Source organism: Passer montanus, unplaced genomic scaffold, assembly GCF_014805655.1.
Source record: "Passer montanus isolate IOZ18808 unplaced genomic scaffold, ASM1480565v1 scaffold53, whole genome shotgun sequence".
NCBI lineage: Eukaryota > Metazoa > Chordata > Aves > Passeriformes > Passeridae > Passer > Passer montanus.
The window spans coordinates 7,799,340-7,819,142 of NW_024370263.1; the positions used below are offsets into that span (position 1 = coordinate 7,799,340).

The 19,803-nt window shown below is 48.3% G+C and overlaps 2 protein-coding genes across 6 annotated transcripts in view; one reads left to right on the forward strand and one right to left on the reverse strand.

Annotated features, from left to right (window-relative positions):
• The window catches only part of SLC15A4 (solute carrier family 15 member 4), a 24,169-nt gene extending 21,464 nt beyond the window's left edge, over nucleotides 1–2,705 (reverse strand). Inside the window, exons 1-2 of the mRNA XM_039724669.1 lie at nucleotides 2,285–2,705; nucleotides 1,647–2,242 (exon numbers count right to left, since the gene is read on the reverse strand). Of these exons, the coding sequence (XP_039580603.1) occupies nucleotides 1,647–2,242; nucleotides 2,285–2,705 (1,017 nt within the window). The remainder of the gene's footprint in view (nucleotides 1–1,646; nucleotides 2,243–2,284) is intronic.
• A 2,644-nt stretch (nucleotides 2,706–5,349) lies between these two features.
• The window catches only part of GLT1D1 (glycosyltransferase 1 domain containing 1), a 38,222-nt gene continuing 23,768 nt past the window's right edge, over nucleotides 5,350–19,803 (forward strand). Inside the window, exons 1-4 of one of the 5 annotated variants that reach the window (XM_039724873.1) lie at nucleotides 5,350–5,482; nucleotides 12,320–12,468; nucleotides 14,343–14,419; nucleotides 18,045–18,096. In XM_039724873.1, coding sequence (XP_039580807.1) covers nucleotides 12,421–12,468; nucleotides 14,343–14,419; nucleotides 18,045–18,096 — 177 coding nt within the window. In that variant the 5' untranslated portion in view covers nucleotides 5,350–5,482; nucleotides 12,320–12,420. Of the gene's footprint in view, nucleotides 5,483–5,800; nucleotides 6,102–12,319; nucleotides 12,469–13,798; nucleotides 14,006–14,342; nucleotides 14,449–18,044; nucleotides 18,097–19,803 lie in introns of those variants that run through there. The other 4 variants (XM_039724870.1, XM_039724872.1, XM_039724871.1 and 1 more) reach the window with 4 other exon arrangements.

Sequence of the window (19,803 nt, forward strand, 5' to 3'; positions counted from 1 at the left end):
CGCGCTCCCGGCCCGCCCGCAGCGCGGGCCCGCCCCCGCCCAGCGGCGCGGTGCCATTGGTCAAGGGTGTTGTCACTCCGCCAGCGCCCTGCCCCGCCCCCGGCAGTGGCGCGGCGCCATTGGTGGGAGGCGCTGTCACTCCGCCCGTCGAGCCGTCATATGGCCGGGCGGGGCGCGGCGGGGCGGAAGTGGCCTGGCCGTGAGGGCCAGAAAAAAGAGAAAAAGGGAAAAATTCAGGCCTCAGCAGAGCTCCACTGATTATTATGGCCCAGCAAGGAGTATTTCTTTTGCTTCACCCTACATAAATCACTGTGAATTATCTGCAAACCCAGCCAAAACCCTGCTCTCCTTGAAATCCTGGGGGAAAAGCCTTTACAAAACCCAGCTACAACAGCTATGCTTCCATTGGCAATGGCTCTTCTTTTGCTCTGTTCCTGCCATTATTTATCTCCCATATTTAACTTTCATAAAGCGTTCTGGGGATAAGCAGTCAGTTTTGAAAAACACCTTACAAGATAAAGTCATATTAAAGCAATTTCACTGGATGGGCTCAGGCTGGCTTAAGCAGAGCTCATGCACTGGGGACACACAATCCTGGGCTATAATAATGTTTTACATTTATATACTGCCTTCCACCCAGAATTCAGAATACACGGAATGCCAAAGAATGACAAATGCAAACTGCACAACAGAGAACAGAGCTATGCTTGGCAAGGATTCTGTGGTGGATTCTCCCTCTCTCAAAGAATTCATGGCATTTCTGATACCTGCTCTAACCAGAACTCAGTGAGCCAGCTCTGGCCTTTCAGTTTAGTTAGAAAAGCTGCTCAGCAGTACCTGAGCACGCTGAAATTCTCTGTTTACGAAGCAGAAATTACATTTCAACATCCACAGCCAGCACACTGCCTCAGCACAGCACTGTAAAACAACTACATGTAACAGCATTCCAGCTGAATGAAGTGCAGGTTGCCTCTCAGAGTTTTCTGTGCAGCCCCTGGGCTCTGCAGGGCTGACCCATGGATGGTATCACTGTGGCGGGTCCCCCCGAGCTCATCTGACAGGATGTGTGCTTCGGGAGCAGCCCAGGTGATGTTTGCCCCGGCCAGAGCAGCTTCCCCATCATGTGATGCAGCACGAGCCTGCACAGAAATGCCCCTCAAGGGCAGCGCAGGGCACAAACACCAACAGCATGGAAAGTGCTGCTTCTGCAGCCTTCCTTTGGCACGGATGGTAAAGGCCTCTGCCACTGCCTTTCAAGGCCCACGTCATCCTTGTCACAGCTAAAATGTGTGTCCTGTACTTCATCCGATGAGCTCCGAGGTCACAAACTCACCAGTGAGGACAATTAACAGTCCACTTAATGACCATGAAGTATTCAACCCAAGTCCTCGAGCTGGTGATGGCCGAGCCAGCTCAGACCCCACAGAGGGTGAGGGTAACCCCAGGCAGGGTAACCAGGAACCCAAGGGTCATACGGGACCTGCCACCCCACAGGCACCAAACTCACCCCAAACACGGCCCAGCCCAACACGCTGCTGGACGAGGCCATTCCCTCCCAGGCCGAGCCCCCGCCGAGAGGGCAGCGGGCCGGCAGTGCCCAGCCCAGCGCGGCCAGCCGCGGTGCCAGCCCTGCCGCCATACCCGACCTGGTCGGCCCCGAACGGGGTGATGTTGGCCTTGACCGAGCCGACGCCCAGCCCCACGAGGACCAGTCCCACGAAGGTGGCGGCGGCGCAGTAGCGGGCGGCTCCCAGCTGCGAGCAGGGCGGCCGGCTGGCGTTGGCGGCCGGCCAGGAGCAGTTCTCCACGGGGAAGAGCGGGATGTCCCCGCAGAGGCCCTGCCGCGTGTGCGGCGCGGCGATGACCGGGAAGGCCAGCATGCCCAGCAGGTAGAGCGCCATGCTGAGCAGGATGGTGCCGAACTTGCCCAGCAGCGCGTCGGCCAGCCAGCCGCCGAACGGCGACACCAGGTATGTGATGCCCATGAAGAGCAGCAGCGCCTGGCTGGCCTGCGCGCCCTCCCAGCCGTAGGGCGGCCCGTTGAGGAACAGCACCAGGTTGGACGTGATGCCGTAGAAGGCCACTCGCTCCAGCAGCTCGGCCAGCAGCACGGCGGCGCAGGCCAGCCGCCGGCCCTGGAAGGCGCTGCCGGCCGCCCGCCCGCGCAGGTTCCTCAGGGTGTCCGTCAGGACGGGCGGGCACCGGGGAGGTTCCTCAGGGTGTCCGTCAGGACGGGCGGGAGCTGGGGAGGTTCCTCAGGGTGTCCGTCAGGACGGGCGGGCACCGGGGAGGTCCCTCAGGGTGTCCGTCAGGGCAGCCGGGAGGTTCCTCAGGGTGTCCCTCAGGCTGTCCGGCGGTGCCCGGCCGGAGCTGGGCAGGTTCCTCAGGGTGTCCCTCAGAGCAGCCGGGAGGTCCCTCAGGGTGTCCCTCAGGGTGTCCGGCGGTGCCCGGCCGGAGCTGGGCACCCCGGTGTGCGGCCCCTCTCCCGCTTTGGCCCGGCTGCCGCAGGGAGATGGGCTCGGCCCGAGTCCCCGGAGCGGCTCGGTGCCAGGGAAGGGAGCTGTGGCTGGCCCGGGCAGGTCGCGGCGCAGGAAGGCGCCCGGTGTGTGCGGTGTCTGCGGGCTGGCAGGACCCTCCGCGCTGCCATCCTTGCTGAAAAGGCTTCTCCACCGAGAGGTGGGGCTTGAGCTTCCGTTCATGGGCATCGTTCCTCATCCTGCGGCTGGGCACCACTGAAAAGAGCTGGCACCAATGTCTTGGCACCCGCCTCTGAGATTGTTACATGCATTAATGAGATCCCTTCTCAGCCTGCTCGAGAATAAGCACATTCTCTCAAAAGAGATGTTCCAGACCCCAAATCATCTTTTTTTTAGTTTCTTTTTTTTTTATTTATTTATTTTAGGGTTATTTAATGCTATAGTTAAAGATTGTCTCACAGCAAGGCCTTTCAGCAGGGAAAGGTGATAAATGTGTGCTGTAAAGGCTGTTTTTGTCCGTGTTTTTATCTGTGTTTTTATACGTGTTTGAGCCCAGCTCAGCGCCCAGGGTGTGCCTGGTGACTCAGGGGTGGGAGCAGCAGCTGGGTGTGAGGGCATGCAGGAATTGTCCAGGCACACAAGGAGGGTGAACACTGATTTCCGTGGGACAAAGCATGGTTAACATGGTGGTTAAAATGGGAAAACATCCGTCAGCGGTTGCAAGACTGCAGCCCTGAGATGTGCTGCAGTTCCACCATCACACACATTGAGGTTGTGTATGCATGGAATTGTCTCCAGCAGCAGATCTTAAAGTCTTGGTTTTGGCCAGAACAAAGTGGGTAAGGCACTGCTGGTTGTGTGTTTTCAGTGAAAAAGTTACGTTTATTGACATCATGCAGTTACATACCAAGCGTTTAGGCATGACTTACTTTGGGGCAGTGTTGGTAGTGGAGCAAGTGATGCTTGTAAAAGTAAATACAATAATTCTGTAATGGGCCTTTGTAAATAACATATGCCATAAAAATGACTCATTACATATATTTGTTTTCTTAAATAGTTAAGAAATATCATGACAAAGGACAATGAGGAAAAAGCAAGGAGCTGTACATTTCTCTGTGAACTACTGTAACACGACCAATTCTGTAACAAAATTACATTTCATCTTTTCCTAGCTTAATACAGTATCGCCATATTAACTGTGATTGCACTTTGTGAGGAGTTTAGTAGTATTTTCAAAGTAATAAAGCACACTTTGTACTACTGTGTCTTATTTTCATGTTTTAGACCCTCCATAATTTCCCTTGGTGAGTGAGGTGAGATTTCTGTGGTGACCTATCCCACTGGTACAAACACCAACAATGCTGAGCAGCAGTTGAAATGTACATTAAAATGTTGAAATTGACATTAAAATGTTGAAATGTACATTAAAATGTTACTTAACTCTTCAGGTACAGAGACGTGGGCACTCATTAAAATTCACAAGTTGCTGTTAGAACACACATTCTCTCTGGAAGTACAGCAGGAAGCAGGTTTTCCTTTCCCTCCAAACAATACCTAGCTACAGTGTGTTTAAAACTTCGTTCTGATACATCCACGACCCTTTCTGAGCACAGAGTGCAGCTGTGTCTCTACAGGAATGCATCATGCACATCCCTGTTTTCAAACACAGTGCTGCACATTTCCAGGTTATTTTTTCAGTCAAAGCCTCTACAGCATAAAGCCAGAGTTACCATAAATTGTGAAAACATGTTAAAATCTCTTGGAATGTTTCCTTTATTTCCTCTTTATTTCTCAGATGAATGGTTGAGTTTCCTCATTTCTCACGGAGCTGGCTTTGTCTTACTTTAATGTCTGTGTTTTTTCTTCTTTGTGTTGCACACTAAACGTGTTGGGCAGCTTTGCTAACCCAAAATGTGGCTTTCAGAGCCACGGGCAGTGCCCTGCTGCAGAGTCTCCAGTTTTGGTGACACGGGCTGCTCTGGGCACGCACTGCCACAGCTGCCTGGTGTGGCACACCTGGATGTGTCACCTGGACACCCTGGAACCAGCAGGGCTCAAAGGCACCCGTGTGACAGCTCTGTGACAGCCCAAACGTGCTCCAAGGCTAGAGTCCTGGCCAGGCTGACTGGAGCCCTCCACATCTCAGCAGGAGTGGGACTTCATGCCAGAAACACTTTCCAGATGGTGACAAAACCATTCTAGAACCAGTGGTTTGGGTCTGCCTTCCCTTAGATTAGCATTTACTCTATTTTTAGCATTTCTGAAAAATGTGTTGCTCTTCAAGCTTGCAGACACAATTTTTAGTTCCACTGGAGTTTGAGGCAGTCCAAGAAATGTTGTATTGAATCTAAGGGATAACTCAGTGAGATGCAGTTAACACAGCTCTGCAGCATTAAGATTCCTTACCAAAACATGAGCCTGCCTACCAAAATGTTTACAGTTTGCCAGAACCCACTCCAGCGTGTGTTTTTATCACTTCTAAACCCTCCATTTCAAAACACCTGTTAGCCTCAGGAATCCACACAAATTATTGGAAGAAGTACTCTTTCAAAAACGAATAATTCAGTGTTTCTCTGCATGTGGCATATTTTTTCTACCTGCCAGTGAAATTTGACCAATGAGGCACTACAGGTTTTTGAAGACCACTTTTCCCCGTCTTCTCCAGCCTTTGGGGAAGCTGGCATCTGTGCAACCCTGTGGTGAATTACATCAGGCAATCAGACCAGGTTATAAGCAAAAAAGTGAGTTTTCTGCCCAATCAGCCCCCTTCTCATCACCACCAGTGCCCTGCACCTGTTCTCAATATTTTACAAATGGTGGAACACGTTCAGGTGGGTATTTGCCATCAGCCACCTGTTTCTGGTCATCTCCCAGTTGGCCTCTCGCCTTCCTGCCTGCTGCCCCACTCAGCTTTTTTGTGCTTCTGGCCATAACTGGGCTGGACCCTTTTATCCCGAAAACTGGCTTGCTGCTTTGGGATATCGTTTTCTTCATCTGGAGTTCAGGTTTGTTCTTTTTTCTTCCCTGTTTTGTTGTAGCTTTGGGTTCTGCCTGTTGTGGTTTCTTACCAGACCTCTCCCTGGTCTCACACACCTTTGGTTCTGCTCCATTTTGTGACCTTCCCGATGCTGGCAAGTGCTCTTTGACCATCCCATTGCCTCACTCTTCGGACTAGCACATTCCTCTGGCTGTCCTGGTGCTTGGCATCCTGGCCACGTTTAGATTTTCTCCCAACGGTGTTCCTGCACCGAGCACGAGGCACGCCCTGGGTGCAATCAGGAGGCAGAGGCTGTGATGCTCCCTGGGGAGGCCTTCGAGTTAACGTTCCCCGCTATGATCCGAGCGTGCCACCTCAGTGCCTGCGTGCCGAGGGCACACAGCGCTGTCCGGAGGGCTGGCAAGGCACCCAAGCCCTGTGGCTGGGTAGCCAGGTGCCCGGTCGCCAGGTGGCAAGGCCGGCGCACCCCCGCGCGGTCGGTGCTCGGGGCCGCGGCCGCTCCGCAGCGCCGTTTCCGGGCCCGCGGGCAGGTGAGGCGGCGGCGGGCGGAGCGGAGCGATGAGGCTGCTGCTGCTGGCGTGTCTGCGGGCACAGACCGGCAACGCCACCACGGCCGCCAGGATCCGGTGAGGGCGGCTGGGGAAGGATGCGCTGCGCTCCGAGCCCGCCATGCGCGGCCCACGCTGCCGCACGGCGGCCCGGCGCCGCCCGCCCGGAGCGGGGCGCGGCCGGAGGAGACCCGGCTCCTCTCGCCCCGCAGCGCGCCCCGGGTCCCGCACAGCCCGGCGGGCAGCGGCTGCCCTGGCTGCGGTGGCACAGGCGGTGTGACAGCGGCAGGGCAGTGCCACGGGCGGCAGGGCAGTGCCGGGGCCGCTCCGGTGGATGCCCTGGCTGCGGTGGCACAGGCGGTGTGACAGCGGCAGGGCAGTGCCACGGGCGGCAGGGCAGTGCCGGGGCCGCTCCGGTGGATGCCCTGGCTGCGGTGGCACAGGCGGTGTACGGGCGGCAGGGCAGTGCCACGGGCGGCAGGGCAGTGCCGGGGCCGCTCCGTGGCCGCCCCGCTGCGGGCTGTGCCGTGCGGCTCTCCGGGGATGGGACACGGCGCCGCAGGTCTGGGAAGTGGCACGGGCGAACAGAACCGCAGAAATGTTGCTGATGTCTCCGTTTAGCTTTTTCTGTGACGTGGGAAAGGGACGTGGCTGAGAGCGTTGCTGCTGGGGCTTCACTGTGCGTGGCAGCTAGGAAAAAAATAAGTCACTGTAAAAATAAAACAATTTCCCAATAGTTTTGTCCTCTTGAGGCCCCAAATAATGATTTGGTTTCAGCTTATCTAACAGTCATCCACAGTTTAGTTGTTCATCTTTGGATGAATCTCTTGGGATATTCTGCTGTAACAAGTTTTCCCTGACCTTGATCTGTGCATTTTCTCACGTGTGGTGTTACCCATAGAAGCATCCTCAGACATGAAGGTTTCACACTGCTTGTGCCATTCCAAGTGCAGCCTTAGACTTCTGCAGGGTTGCTGTTGTATAAGGTGTGGTGGAACCTATCTGCTGGTCCTGTCAGTCACCCAGGCACTAAAACCATCCTGTGCAGACATTTCTATCCAATACTGGTTTTCTTAGGACTTTATGCCATTAAAAAAACCCACAAAACCTCTATGTGTGGCCAAAGGCTTGGCTGAGTCACTTCTAACACTCATCTGCCATACCTGAGCTTATGTGCACATGGTAAACTTTGTATCATGTGTGTTAATGCACATAAAATACATATTCCAGTTAATATTTGCCCTCAGCTGTGGCTGTGTGTGTGCTTAGGAAGTTTTGTTCAATTTTTTTAAAATGTTGAACTTTTGGTTAAATATAAATGAAACAATGACGTTGTCTCTGGGTTGAACACTTGCCAGCACAGATTAATTTTATGGCTTAATATCACAGTGTATGCTCTGTTTATGGTGTTACAGCTCTTCCAATAACTGCTTCATCTTTTCATAAATAAGATACTCATTTCCTGAGTTTAAAGTGGTGACAAAGGTACCAGAATCTAATTTGGCTAAAAATCAACTTGCTAAAACAAGTGGTATAATGAATGTGCTGTGGGCTTTCTTCCTATTGGTGTGCATCATCTTTAATCACCTTAAAAAATATGAGCAATGAATAAATACAGCACTAAGCAAAAGTCTGTGCTTAGGCTGCCATTATTCAGCCTTAGAAATGAGATCAAAGAGGGTGTCAAGGAAGAAATTATTCTTCCCTGCCCCTTGAAATGTTTTGTTCATCTTTTATTACTTGGTAGTAAGGAGGAATAGAAATCTGGAATTCATAGGTTAATTAGGAAGATTTAGCTTAACTGTTTTGCCAATATGTAAATGTTTTCTGGAGAGGGAGAAATTGTTTTGGCTGTCATTAACTGGCCAGTGGAGACAGCCATTCTGTAAATCTCCAGGTAATCAGCTGCAAGAGAATTAAGACCACAAATCCAGCAGTGCTTGTCATTCCTCTGGACAATTGCTTTTGAGCTTAGACATTTACTGGAGTGATTCAGTAATCCAAACATTTCTGCTATTTTGTTTTACCCTGTGTGCCAGTGTTGGAGTCCCACAGGGGAACAGTCCCAGGGCAGGGGATCCTCCTGTCCTCAGGGCAGCTGTGGGAGCTCCTGCGCCTCCCTGCCAGGACATTCCTGCTGGGACATCCCTGCTCAGGTTGGGGCATCCCTGCTGGGACATCCCTGCTGGGACATTTCTGCTCAGGCTGGGACATCTTTGCTGGCTCTGCTCAGGTTAGGACATCCCTGCTGGGACATCCCTGCTGGCTCTGCTCAGGCTGGGACATCCCTGCTGGGACATTCCTGCTCAGGTTGGGGTATTCCTGCTGGGACATCCCTGCTGGGACACCCCTGCTGGCCCTGTGGCCATTCCCAGAGCAGGAGCCTGCAGTCAGCTCTTCATCTGTGAGATCCATCCCTGCCAGGGGCTGCCCTCAGTACCACCATGCTTGCACTGCAAGAACTGTTTGTGGCACGGGTTTAAGCTTTGCAGAGTTCTTTGCTCCTTCCAAAGCTCAGTTACTGACTTCAGAACACAGGCAGGAGGAGCTGGTCCCCATCCTCGCTCACATTTTTAATTTCTGTGGGTCACAGTGAACTTTATTCATAGTTCACTCATGCCAATGCAATTTCTCTGTGTTGCTTCAAGGAGAAGTTTGGGAGGGAAATGAAGCGAAGGATATGTTGTTTTAACAATTCTGAAAAAATAAGATCATTTGCAAAGAAAACAGGAGATCAGGCAGGGTTTCAACTCGTGTAATTTGATGAGCTTCCGTGGGAATTGTGAGTATTCAGGTCTGGCCAAGTTTCTGAGAGGCAGTGGGATGACTGTGCTCCCTTAACAAGCTCTGAATTGTGCCATATACATTTAACAGTGTTGGTGCACAGCTGCTGTGCAGAACAGACAGCTGAGGGAAAGAGATAATTAATATTTTTGGATGAAGCCTATTTTGTGCCATTCAAGAAGTGTCAGTGTATCCACCTACCAGGAGCTTTTTGGAAATCAAACATTCTTTGTCTGCAAGTAATTCCATTAAATCAGTATCAGTTGAAATTTAGAATGTAAATGTTTCCGAAAGGAAGACATCACAGAAAACAGAGCAAGTTTCACAGCCATAATACCTTGGAAATAAACACACTTTTAACTCTGTGCCTTCTCGTCAGCCAGGCTGTGTTTGGAACCCTAAAACTGATTCCTTAAATGCAAACCTGTGAACTGCAGATTCATGCTGAAGGAGGGGAGACTGCTAGCCAGGAGAAGTGAGAAGCAGTGATCAGTTATGCAGGGAATAAAAAATTAAACATTGTAAAACATCGCTTGGTGTTTCATAGATGAGTTAGAGAAAAATGTTTTTGTATAGAAATCCCAAAGTGAAAATGTGTCAGAAAAGGGCTGTACCTTTTAGCAGGGTCTCTGCACACAGTGTAGATCCAGAGAACACACTTGAAAGTTTCACTTATAGGCTCTGTGATTTCCAAAGAATAGAAAAAATGTACCAAAAAGGAGAGAAATGAATTTCCTGAATGCTGAAATGAAAGGGAGTGGGAGATACTTTGTCCAATACTCAGGTGTGTATAAATATCAGGGTAAGCAGTGGCTGTATATGTACTTCTAAAAATACTCTCTCACATTTACTGAATGCCTGAAGTTCTCCCTGATGCTTTCTGCTGAGAGAAACACCCAAAATCTGGGGTCTGACAGCTCAGCTCCACTTCAGAAATGTTATTTCCCCAAGTCATGGCATTGGCTTCCACGAGAGCTTCAGCAGAAGGGAAGAATGTGGCAAGGCCAGTTCTAGATCCAAGCAGCATTCAGGTTTGTTAAGGCACTTGGGAATGATCTCCTGTATTAGAGCTGTGATAGAGAGAAAATGCAGCCCTGAGATTTGGCCTTTCCAGTCTTGTCTTTGATCCCCAGACTGCAGGAGCTGCGTTCGTTTTTATTTCTCATTCACAAAGTATTTGTTCATGAAATGACAAAATAATGTGAATAGACATTTGCCAGGAGCAGGAGAGATCTGGATCCTGTGTCTCCTCTGCCTCGCCTTCGTTCTGGGACTTCACACACAGATCAGTCTTCCAAAAAATCCCCTGCAGTAACTTTGCAGCACTCCCTAATCGTGCTCCTTGGTAACAGCATATGTGTGAAAATCAGTCTGCTTTTTTCGGTTATAAAGATGAAAAGCCATTTAGAAAATATCAAAATAACACTGTAAATTTCAGCACTTAAATACTGCCCAGTAACTCAGTTCTACACACGTGTATTTGCATAGATGCATCATTGGAAGGTTGTGATTAATGATATCAAACCCAATGGAATGTTTAGGGGCTCAAGGCCTCTTGAAATCTGGGAATTTGAATTATTCTGAGAATATTTGCTTATTTTTCCTTCCAAAGGTGTATGCAAATATTTTTAAGTGCTCCTGAGTAGAACAAAAATCTGTTAAAAAACAAAAAATTGAAGTTGTAGAGGTAATGCTCAATCCCTGAGCCTGGGAACACTTGAGGGAGTCCCTCTGTGTTACTGCAGAAACAGCTGTCGTTCCCCAGGGAGGCTGGAGCTGTGGAAAGCGTGCAGGAGAAGCAGTCATCCCCACTGCATTTAAAAATAAAACCACTTAGGATTGGAATTCCTGGCTGAGTTTCTTGATTCCTGATGTCCTGAGAGAGTTATTTTCAAATTAATTGTAGTATGCAAACACATTGCTCGTACATGATAGTGATTTATGGTAATTGGAATACTGATGGGAAAAAATCCTTTCAGACCATTTAATGAGCACCTGTGAAATCATGGAGTGAATTATGGAGCATCCCAAGGATTTGCCCAGGAGGTTTTGCCTCCACAGCTGGGAGATTTGGGCATCAGTGCTGTGATGTGAATGGAGAGCCCTTCCAGGGGCAAGGCAGGGGCTTGGAACCAGCTCCTGGGGCAGCTGCTGTTAGGAGCTGCTCTGCAGTGCCATAAGCACTTAAAATGTGGCTGTGTTTTATTATTTGCTAGCATTTCTCATAACTGATTGGTCTTGTTTCGAGCAGTGAAAGGAAAGGAGTTTCTTTTTAGATTTTCTTTTTAGGAAGAGATCCAGCACCATATGTTGTGGCACAGAGCTCTGTCTGACAGAGCTAACACTTCCTCCAGGGCCCCCAGACATTTCACAGCACTCTTATCACCACTTTCTGCAGTGACTAACTTCTGCAGGACAGAAAATCACATTTCTCGGGAGGCTGTGCAGTGATGAGGCAATGCAAGCTGACACGATCCAGGCAGTCAATGAGCTAGCAGGATTTTAATGCCAGGACAATTAACACACAATGAGAAATCAATCAACTGCCACAACGTGGGATGGGCAGGGCAGGTTCTCGTGCTGGGTTTGTGATCCTGGCAGTGCAAACTCTCCGTGTCAGCAGACACAATTTACTCCTGTGTGGCTCTGGCTGATGTTCCTGGGAGCGCTGATAGCTGATTCTGGTGTCAGGGGAGGAGTGAGGCTGTCTGTAATCAATCAATCAATCAATCAATCCTTGGCAGCCTTGGCAGCAGTGTTTGCATCTGAGAACCACTGTGTGTAAAGGTGGATGGCCAAGCTGACTGGCAGGGGTTTGTTGTTTGTTTTTCCATTTCTTTAAGATTTTTCAAGCAGGCTGTGAAGGTATTTGTATAATTACTTTTGTGTAGTTTTTTGCTTATTCTTCAGTTATCCTTTGCCTGGTTTATAAGTGGGTGAGCTGAGACAAGAAGCAATTAAACCCACCATCAGACAGAAGGGGAACTCAGCTCTCTGGCTTTCTCAGTGCATTCATTCTTGATGTTCTGCATTTTTAGCAGCATTGACTGGCTGGACATGTTTGTGCTCTCTTCACTTGTGTCCTTTCTGCAGAACAGGGGCTGAGAATCTCTAAGAGCAAGGTCTGACACAAAAAGAGTCTGGCACAGACATTCTGACACCTCCCTTCAAAAGGAGGGTTCCAGAGAATAAATTGAGTCAGGAGGGGTCCTGGGCATGCTTCATTTTGTCTGGGTTTTGGAAGTTGTGTTCATCAGGCTCAGCCCATGCAGTGTTACCTGGCTTGGGAGCGTGCCTGTGGCTTCACAGTGGGGAAGATAACAAATACCTTCCAGGGAAAAACCCCAGCCTTGTGAGCAGCTCCTGGTTGCTTGAACAAAGGTGGCATCAAGTTGAAAGTCAGAGCAAAGTTTAAGGAAAAACGTTTTGATTAAGTTTGCTTCACACACTGGTGTGCCTATAACATTAACAGTGACTCCTTTATTCTTTTTCTGTTTGTTCCAATGATGAAGGAATCATCTCCATGCTGCAGGTCACATCTGTGTTCTTAAAGATGCTTTCATGTATGAAAGTCCAACTGAAATAGCAAACCTGACCTCCTCAGACAGGTTTGATGCAGCCCTGGCCATTCACCTCTACAAAGGAGGCAGACTGCTGCAAGGTAATCCTCCTGCTTTGCAATAAAAATAAAACTACCTCCCAGGAAAGTCCTGCAAGGGAAGAGAATGAATCCCAGCTGTCACAAATGGCTATAAATGTATAAACCCACACAGAATATCCTCACTCTGTTTATCCACTTCAGCAAACGTTCAGAAATGCTAAAAACCCCTCTCAATGGGAGATCTGATATAGAGAGAGCTAAATAAATGTCCTTTTAAACCACATAGTGCTTCTGATAATTAAGTACTTTAACTCCATCAGGATGAGAGCATTACATTAACATTAGGATCCTTTCAGCAAACGTGTTCTTTCAGAGGACAATGGCTTGGCTAAGTGGAGCTGGGCTCAAATGGAAGAAAGCAGGGAGGCTAATTTGATTTTTCTGCTCAAAAACGAGTCAGGGTTTCTCAACGTGCAACAACATTCCTGTCAGCTGAACTGTAGGAGACAGGATGTTATCAGACAAATAATAAAATCCCCTATTCTCTCTAGCCACGTGGAACAAAATTGCAGCCTGCCACTAATGATACACTGGAAGGACTGGCCCTGGCAATGACAGAAATTCCAGCCAGTCGCCTGCTGGGACTGCGGGAGTGATCCTGAGCTGGGAGCTGGGGGTGTCACAGGAATCTCTCGCTGAACAAAGCACTGCACGTTCCCTTTGCTCCAGGGCCACCTCTCTGTCCTGGCTTGGCTGTGTTCCACGGGGCTCCGAGTGCAGCAGGGACCTGAAATGGAAACGCAGAATAAGTCTGTGGAATGAGCTGTGCTCACATGTGGGTCAGGGCTTGTAGGAACATAGAGATGATTGGATTTGTGGCAAGACCTTGAATTGTTTTGGAGGGGGCTTATGGAAAGTCTGAGCACCATCTTTTTTGGGGTTTTTTGGGGGATTTTTGCTGAGGAACAAAGGATAAAGTTGAATTTTAACTGTTTATTGGAGTAAGATTTTACTGGAGTTTAACTTGCAGGGCACTGCCCAATTGCTGTTGCTGTTACCTTTCCAAAGTCCCAAGTGGCCTGAAAAGCCTGATAGTTCACAAAACCCCAGGAATTTAAATAAATCAGTTACACTGTTCTAAAAAGGATCTGCAGTGACTGAAAGAAAACAAGCAAAAAAAAAAATCTCTGAAAGACAGGACAGTAATAGCAAGATTGCTGAGATGATCAAAGAGTAAAAGTTTTTGCAGACTTCTAGGGGGAAAAAAGGGATTCAGAGAACATTCCTGGAATGTTTAGAGTGCTGGAACATTTAGAAATGTAGTGATTGCACTACCAGTGCTGCCATGCTATTGATCTGTTTGGCCTCCTCCTGGAAATTCTGTTTACAGGATCAACACACGTACTGGATGACATAATAATTACTCACTTTTTTAATTCATTGAAGAGGCAGTGCATATTTTATGTGGTGCTACAGACAGCCTGTCCCTGGAAGATGAGAGGCAGTGGTGCTTTGAGTGCACATTAATTCCCTCCACCTGCAAACATTAGAGCAGGATATCAACAAATGCCGAGGAAATCCTCCAGTAGCCAGGATGGTAATTAGTCTTTCATTCTTTTTGCTTGCTCTCTCATTTAGTAATGAGGAAATTAGCAATGCTAATAAATCCTGATCTCGCAGCTCACTTAACTTTCACACACAAATGTGAAATCTATGGCACATTTTCTGTCTTTATCAACAAACTTTGTTTCCCATTTGGTTTGGTGTCCTGTGAAAGTGCGCAGTTATTGTGGGGGGGTTACAGTGCTAAAAAATAAAAATTCAAGTTTCCTTTTCCAAGAGGTTTGCTCAGATGGTGATTCAGTGTTATCAATGTGCTGTCTCACTCCTGGTCATTACCTGGACTTACTGGCCAAGTTCTCATTGCTTTGCAGGGAGCAGAATTCCTTTTGGAATCATCTTTGGCGGGACAGATGTCAATGAAGATGTCAAGTGTAAAGAGAAACGCCAGGTAATGGGAGCAGTGCTGGAGAAAGCCAGGTGAGAGCAGGGCTGAAGGATTTCTGGCAGGAAATTGCATTTTTTGTGGCAGATCTTTTAGGAACTTCTCCATTCTCACTTGGGACCACTGGCAGGTGTGCAGGCCAGCAGAAGAGGCTGGGCTTGCTGAAATCCCTGTGATCTTTACACATTGTTTGTGATGCAGAGGTGGAAGTGGAGCAGTTTGATCAGCAAACGCAGCCTGTGTGCAGCCTGCTTGTTTGATTTTGGATTTCCCTGCTCCTCACACACAGCTTGTTGACAGAATGCCTGCTTGAAAAGTGGATCCCTCTGCTACAAGCAGATTCTTTTTCTCTCTTATTTTTTTTTCTCCTGCTAATTTGATCCTGTCCCTGGGCCCATGAGCAAAGAAGCAGAGACTGAAAGAAGTCTTTAAGCAATTCTCTCAGTTTTTAGGGGAAATGACAGGGGAGTATTTTCAGGTGTTTTAAAGTCTGGAAAGCTCTAATGACGTGCCAGTGTAGTCATCAAATGTAGACCAAGAACTGATCCTAAACCAGAGGAAATTATTAAAACTAAAGAGACTTCTGAGCAGGTTTCATAGTTTCAACATCCCCAGAAAAGAAGTTTTCTCCTGGCTGATCCAAAGGTTTGTTGACTTCAGCAGTGTTTGCTCATGGCGTGGTGGGGGAGGAAACCCAGGGCAGGATGGGTTTTGGGGCAGGCAGGATCTGTCTCCTGGTCTATCCTTGCTGATACCACTCTATTTCCCAGCTATTATTGGCTCACTTAGCGCTGGCAGAGATGTGCTGCTCTGTCTGTAATCCCCTATAAAGTGTGGTAAGTAAACAGATTTTAAAGGCAGCACTTAATCACTCTCATTGAAAAATCATTAGGGCATGTTCTTGTGTCTCAGTGTGGCTTGGAGCTGAAAGCAACTTAAGGTTCCACTCAGGAAAAAATTTATGTACTTGTTTGCTTTTGTTATCAAATAATCAGAAGTTGTTCTTTAAACACGTCTGAAGGAAAGGAGGAAGATATCTGATGTGTCAGAGGGGTTTCAGCAGTGTGCAAAATGAGAAATACATAAAAACAATCTCTGAGTGTGTCCATTTGATCCATCTCTGTTTAAAATATCTTCTGTCACAAATACAGCTAATACAAAAACTGCTTTACTGAATGTTTTCTAATGGTATTGAGTTGGGAACCTGAGGTATGCCTTCATAGCTGGAATGATCTCTGCTATTTCAGAATGTATTACGACATCCCTATGCAGTTTACAATATTTTCTCTGCTACAGGAAAAGCATCTCAGTTTTCTGGGGGTTGTTCTGAATGTACCTCTTCTCCAGGAGCATCACTGGTGTTATTCATTGCAGAGTTATTAAAAGAAACATTGATTTTTTTCTTTATTGATTGCAGGGCTCTAAGCAGAAAGCATCATGACTTGTAGATTACTTGTCCAGTACAATATCCCCCCACGTTCCATAAAACAAACTATTGAACACTGTCGAGCCTTATGAGTGTTTCATTTTTAATCAAATCCCTCTAAATGCTGCTTGTACCCCTCCAGGGTATTTTTTTTCCTATTGAACAGTATTTTGTAGACTTAGAAGTGACATCTTTTTATGCTTGTTAATGTGATGTATTGAAAGGATAATTGCAGAATCTGGAAGGGAGCACGTGCAACTTGCCAAAGCAAGCGTTTGCAGGGGCTTCAATCACCTCAGAGCTGTCAGGCTGAGCGTGTGAAATTCATTGGGGGGCACAAAGCAGATCCTGCAAAACAAATGTGGGGGAATAGGGTTTGTTTCAACAAGCAAGAGTTGGAGTTATAACTCAGCATTTATGGGAATTCTAATTAATGGTTATGGTGATTGTGACATAATCAAATTATGGCACATCTCCAGGGGAGAAGCTCTGTCCTGGCTGTTGTGCTTTATCTGGAACCTTTAAGGACAGAAACATTTCAGAAATCACATGAAAACAGCACTGAACCATCAGTGCAATGTGTGATAACCTCTTTTACATTCAGTATCTCCAGAAGGAGTTAAAGGAGGTGTTTTGCTCAGCAGCAGTGTCTCAGTGAAGGAGCCCTTCAAACTTTGTTTTGCTCAGACTGAGGGGCTCCAGAAATGGCCCCGTTTGTGGCTCCAGGTGGCACTGAAGTTCCATTTCAGAGCCTCCAAACACGTGTTTGTACAATTGCAACTTCATTAAAAGTACAATTTACACCTTCATTAAAATCCAGCCTGTTCTTGAGCTCTGCCCTGAGCAGGGTTCTCCTCTAACTCTGCCTGAAAACATCTCCCACAGCTTCTGGCTGCTTCACCCAGCTCCAGTCAGGGAACCTGGCTATCAGTGTGTTTACAAATCATCTTTTGCTGGGACAGCCAGGAAGGGGAACTGCTCCTGTCACACTGCCTGGGCTCTGCTGTCACTGCAGGGCTGTGCACGGGGACAGCCCAGCACTGCTCCCCAGGGCTTGTTACCCCTGGAGCTGTGAGAGCCTGGGAGAGGGCTGGAATCCCCACCTGAGTTAGGGTTTGTTGCCCCTGGAGCTGTGAGAGCCCTGGGAGAGGGCTGGAATCCCCACCTGAGTTAGGGTTTGTTCCCCCTGGAGCTCTGAGAGCCTGGGAGAGGGCTGGAATCCCCATCTGAGTTAGGGTTTGTTCCCCCTGGAGCTCTGAGAGCCTGGGAGAGGGCTGGAATCCCCATCTGAGTTAGGGTTTGTTCCCCCTGGAGCTCTGAGAGCCTGGGAGAGGGCTGGAATCCCCATCTGAGTTAGGGTTTGTTCCCCCTGGAGCTGTGAGAGCCTGGGAGATGTGGTGGAGTCCAGGGGGCCAGGACGAGTGAAGAGATGAGAATCTTGACTCCATGTTTCAGAAGGCTGATTTATTATGTAATGATATATATTATATTAAAATGCTGTATGAAAACTATACTAAAAGAATAGAGAGAAAAGGGTTTCTCAGAAGGCTGGAAAGGACAGGAGAGGAATGATAACAAAAGCTCCTGACTCTCAGAGTCCGATGTAGATGCATCTTTGGTTGGTTATGAAGTAGAAACAATCACATGGACCAATCCAAGAGGCACCTGCTGGTAAACAATGCCCAGAGCACATTCCACAGCCAGCACACAGTTAAGTGTTTACATTTCTTTTCTGAGGCTTCTCAGCTAGAATAGGAGGAAAACCCTAGCAAAGGAATTTCATAAAATATCCCAGCTACAGGGAGAGGTCTGGAATCTGCATCTGAACTGCACTGGGGTGCAGAGAGGGGCACTGGGGATTGCCCAAGGGCAGCAGGGCAAAGGGGCAGCTCAGCCCCGTGGAAAGGGCAGAGCAGCCAGCCCAGCTCCTGCTGTGGCACGGTCTGACAGCTGTCCTGGCCTTTGGGGTTTCTCTTTGAATCCTCACTCCACCTTCCCAAGAGCCCTGGGGTGCAAAGCCCCAGGAGCTGCTGCTGGTTTAAGCAGGGTTTCTGCTGGAAAAGGGGAAGCCTGCTTTCTGTCCTTCAGCTGGATCAGCTTTGTAAGCCTCTGATCTTCGTTCTTATCAAGGTTTTTTTCTGAAGTACTGTTTCTGTTTAAACTCTTTAAGCAGATGATCCCAACTATTTTTGTCCCCTTAACCAGGTTTGCAGTGGCTTTCACCGTGGAAATGAAGGAGCTGGCAGCAGCAGCGTGGGTATGTGGGGGATGGGGGTGGTTACTGTATTAGCAGGTATGCATGCTCTGAAATGTGCCCTCAATGTGCTGGGAATTGCAATAATCTGCATTGTCCTGTCAGAGACAGCATTCCACGCTGCTGTGCAGTCAGAGCCCTGGCACTGAAAGCTGGGTGTTATTGGTAGAGAGTGTGGAGCACTTTAGGAAGTGTTTCTCTGTGACATTTAAAACAAATCAGTTGTTAGCGAGTCTCTCCTATGCCAAATTGTTTCTTTTGGCATCATTTACTAAACTTTACATTGACAAAAAATTCCTCCAGACAGCATTAGTTACAATACAGAATTTGAAGTATAATTTGAAAATACTTGTTTTGTCAGCCTGGAAATAGAATGAACTCTTAGGGTGAGCTGCAGAGGTGAATTAGATTTGCTGTGCTGAGCAGAAGGTCAGCGAGGTGGGCAGGAACCATTTGGGATGAAACCAGCAAGGCAGGAGCTCCCTCCTGGCTCCCCTCAGCTGCCCTGGGGATCTCCAGCTGAAGCTGAACAATTCATGCAGGGAGCTGAACCCGAGTGCTTGGCACCTCTTCAGCCCTAACTTGCATCTGGTGTCACCATGAATGCACTCCTGCCCCAGAAATAACCACGGGGAGTGGAGCTTGCACAGCCCAGCACGAGGATGTACAGCACCTGATTTCAGCACTAATTGATTTTTAAAATCTATTTCCTTTAAAAGGATACATGAGCAGACATGGGATTTGGTATTTTATTTTACAAATGTAATTTGGTTTTAATGGTTACTACGATGAACCTCACGATGGGTAAAAGGGAAAGGGCACAGCTTCTGTCAGAGACAGGAGGCAAGAAAAGGACAAAAGTAACAGAGTGTGAGGAGAAGAAACAAAACTGAGCTTTGAAATCCTTTCAGCATCAGCACCTCAAGTGCTTTTCAGTGCCAGGCTTTGCTTTTACCCAAACACTTCTGCACTGGGGGCTGTGCTGGGCTCTGTGGCAGGCAGGGAACGGGGGCAGAGCTGTCACACCCCGAGCTGCAGTCCCAGCTGCTGCCTGTCCCCAGAGCTGAGCTTTGAGCTGCTGCTCTTTGGGGAGGCTGAGAGCAGATTTGCTCCAGGCAGTGAAGAGCAGGAGCACACCCTTCACCACAGCTCCTGGGATATTCGGTTTTTACAAACCAGCTCACTCTGCTCTGAGCTGCCCTGTTCCTCCCGTGGGGCTTTGTTAGTTCAGATATTCACCTGAGAATTTACATTGCAAACAGGTAACCAACTGCCCTGCACTCAAAGGCTGTCTCTTCAACAGATTCTCTTCTATTTCATTGGATAAATTACATTATAAATTGGATAAATTAAATTGTGGCGTGGGCAGTTCTTTTCTGGAGCCCCAAATTCCTTTAAATTACCCCTAATTGTGAAGTATGTAATCCAGCCCCTGTAATAATCTGTATTCCCAGTGGGTTTGAACACTGTAAAGGATCTCGTGCTTATGGTCAGTGTTTTACTTCAGGAGCATAAAACTGCTGCAGAAGAATTGCCTGAGCCACTTCTATTGGCATTCAGTTTCATTTTCCATTCTGTCACCCCGTGTGAAATGAAGAGCACAGGAGAAGGTGGCTGTGAGCAGTGTGAGCACACCCTGAGCCTGTCCCAGTGGTCTGGGTTCCCCTTGGATGGCCCAGCCCTGCAGGGTTGAATTTGCCCCCTGAGCCC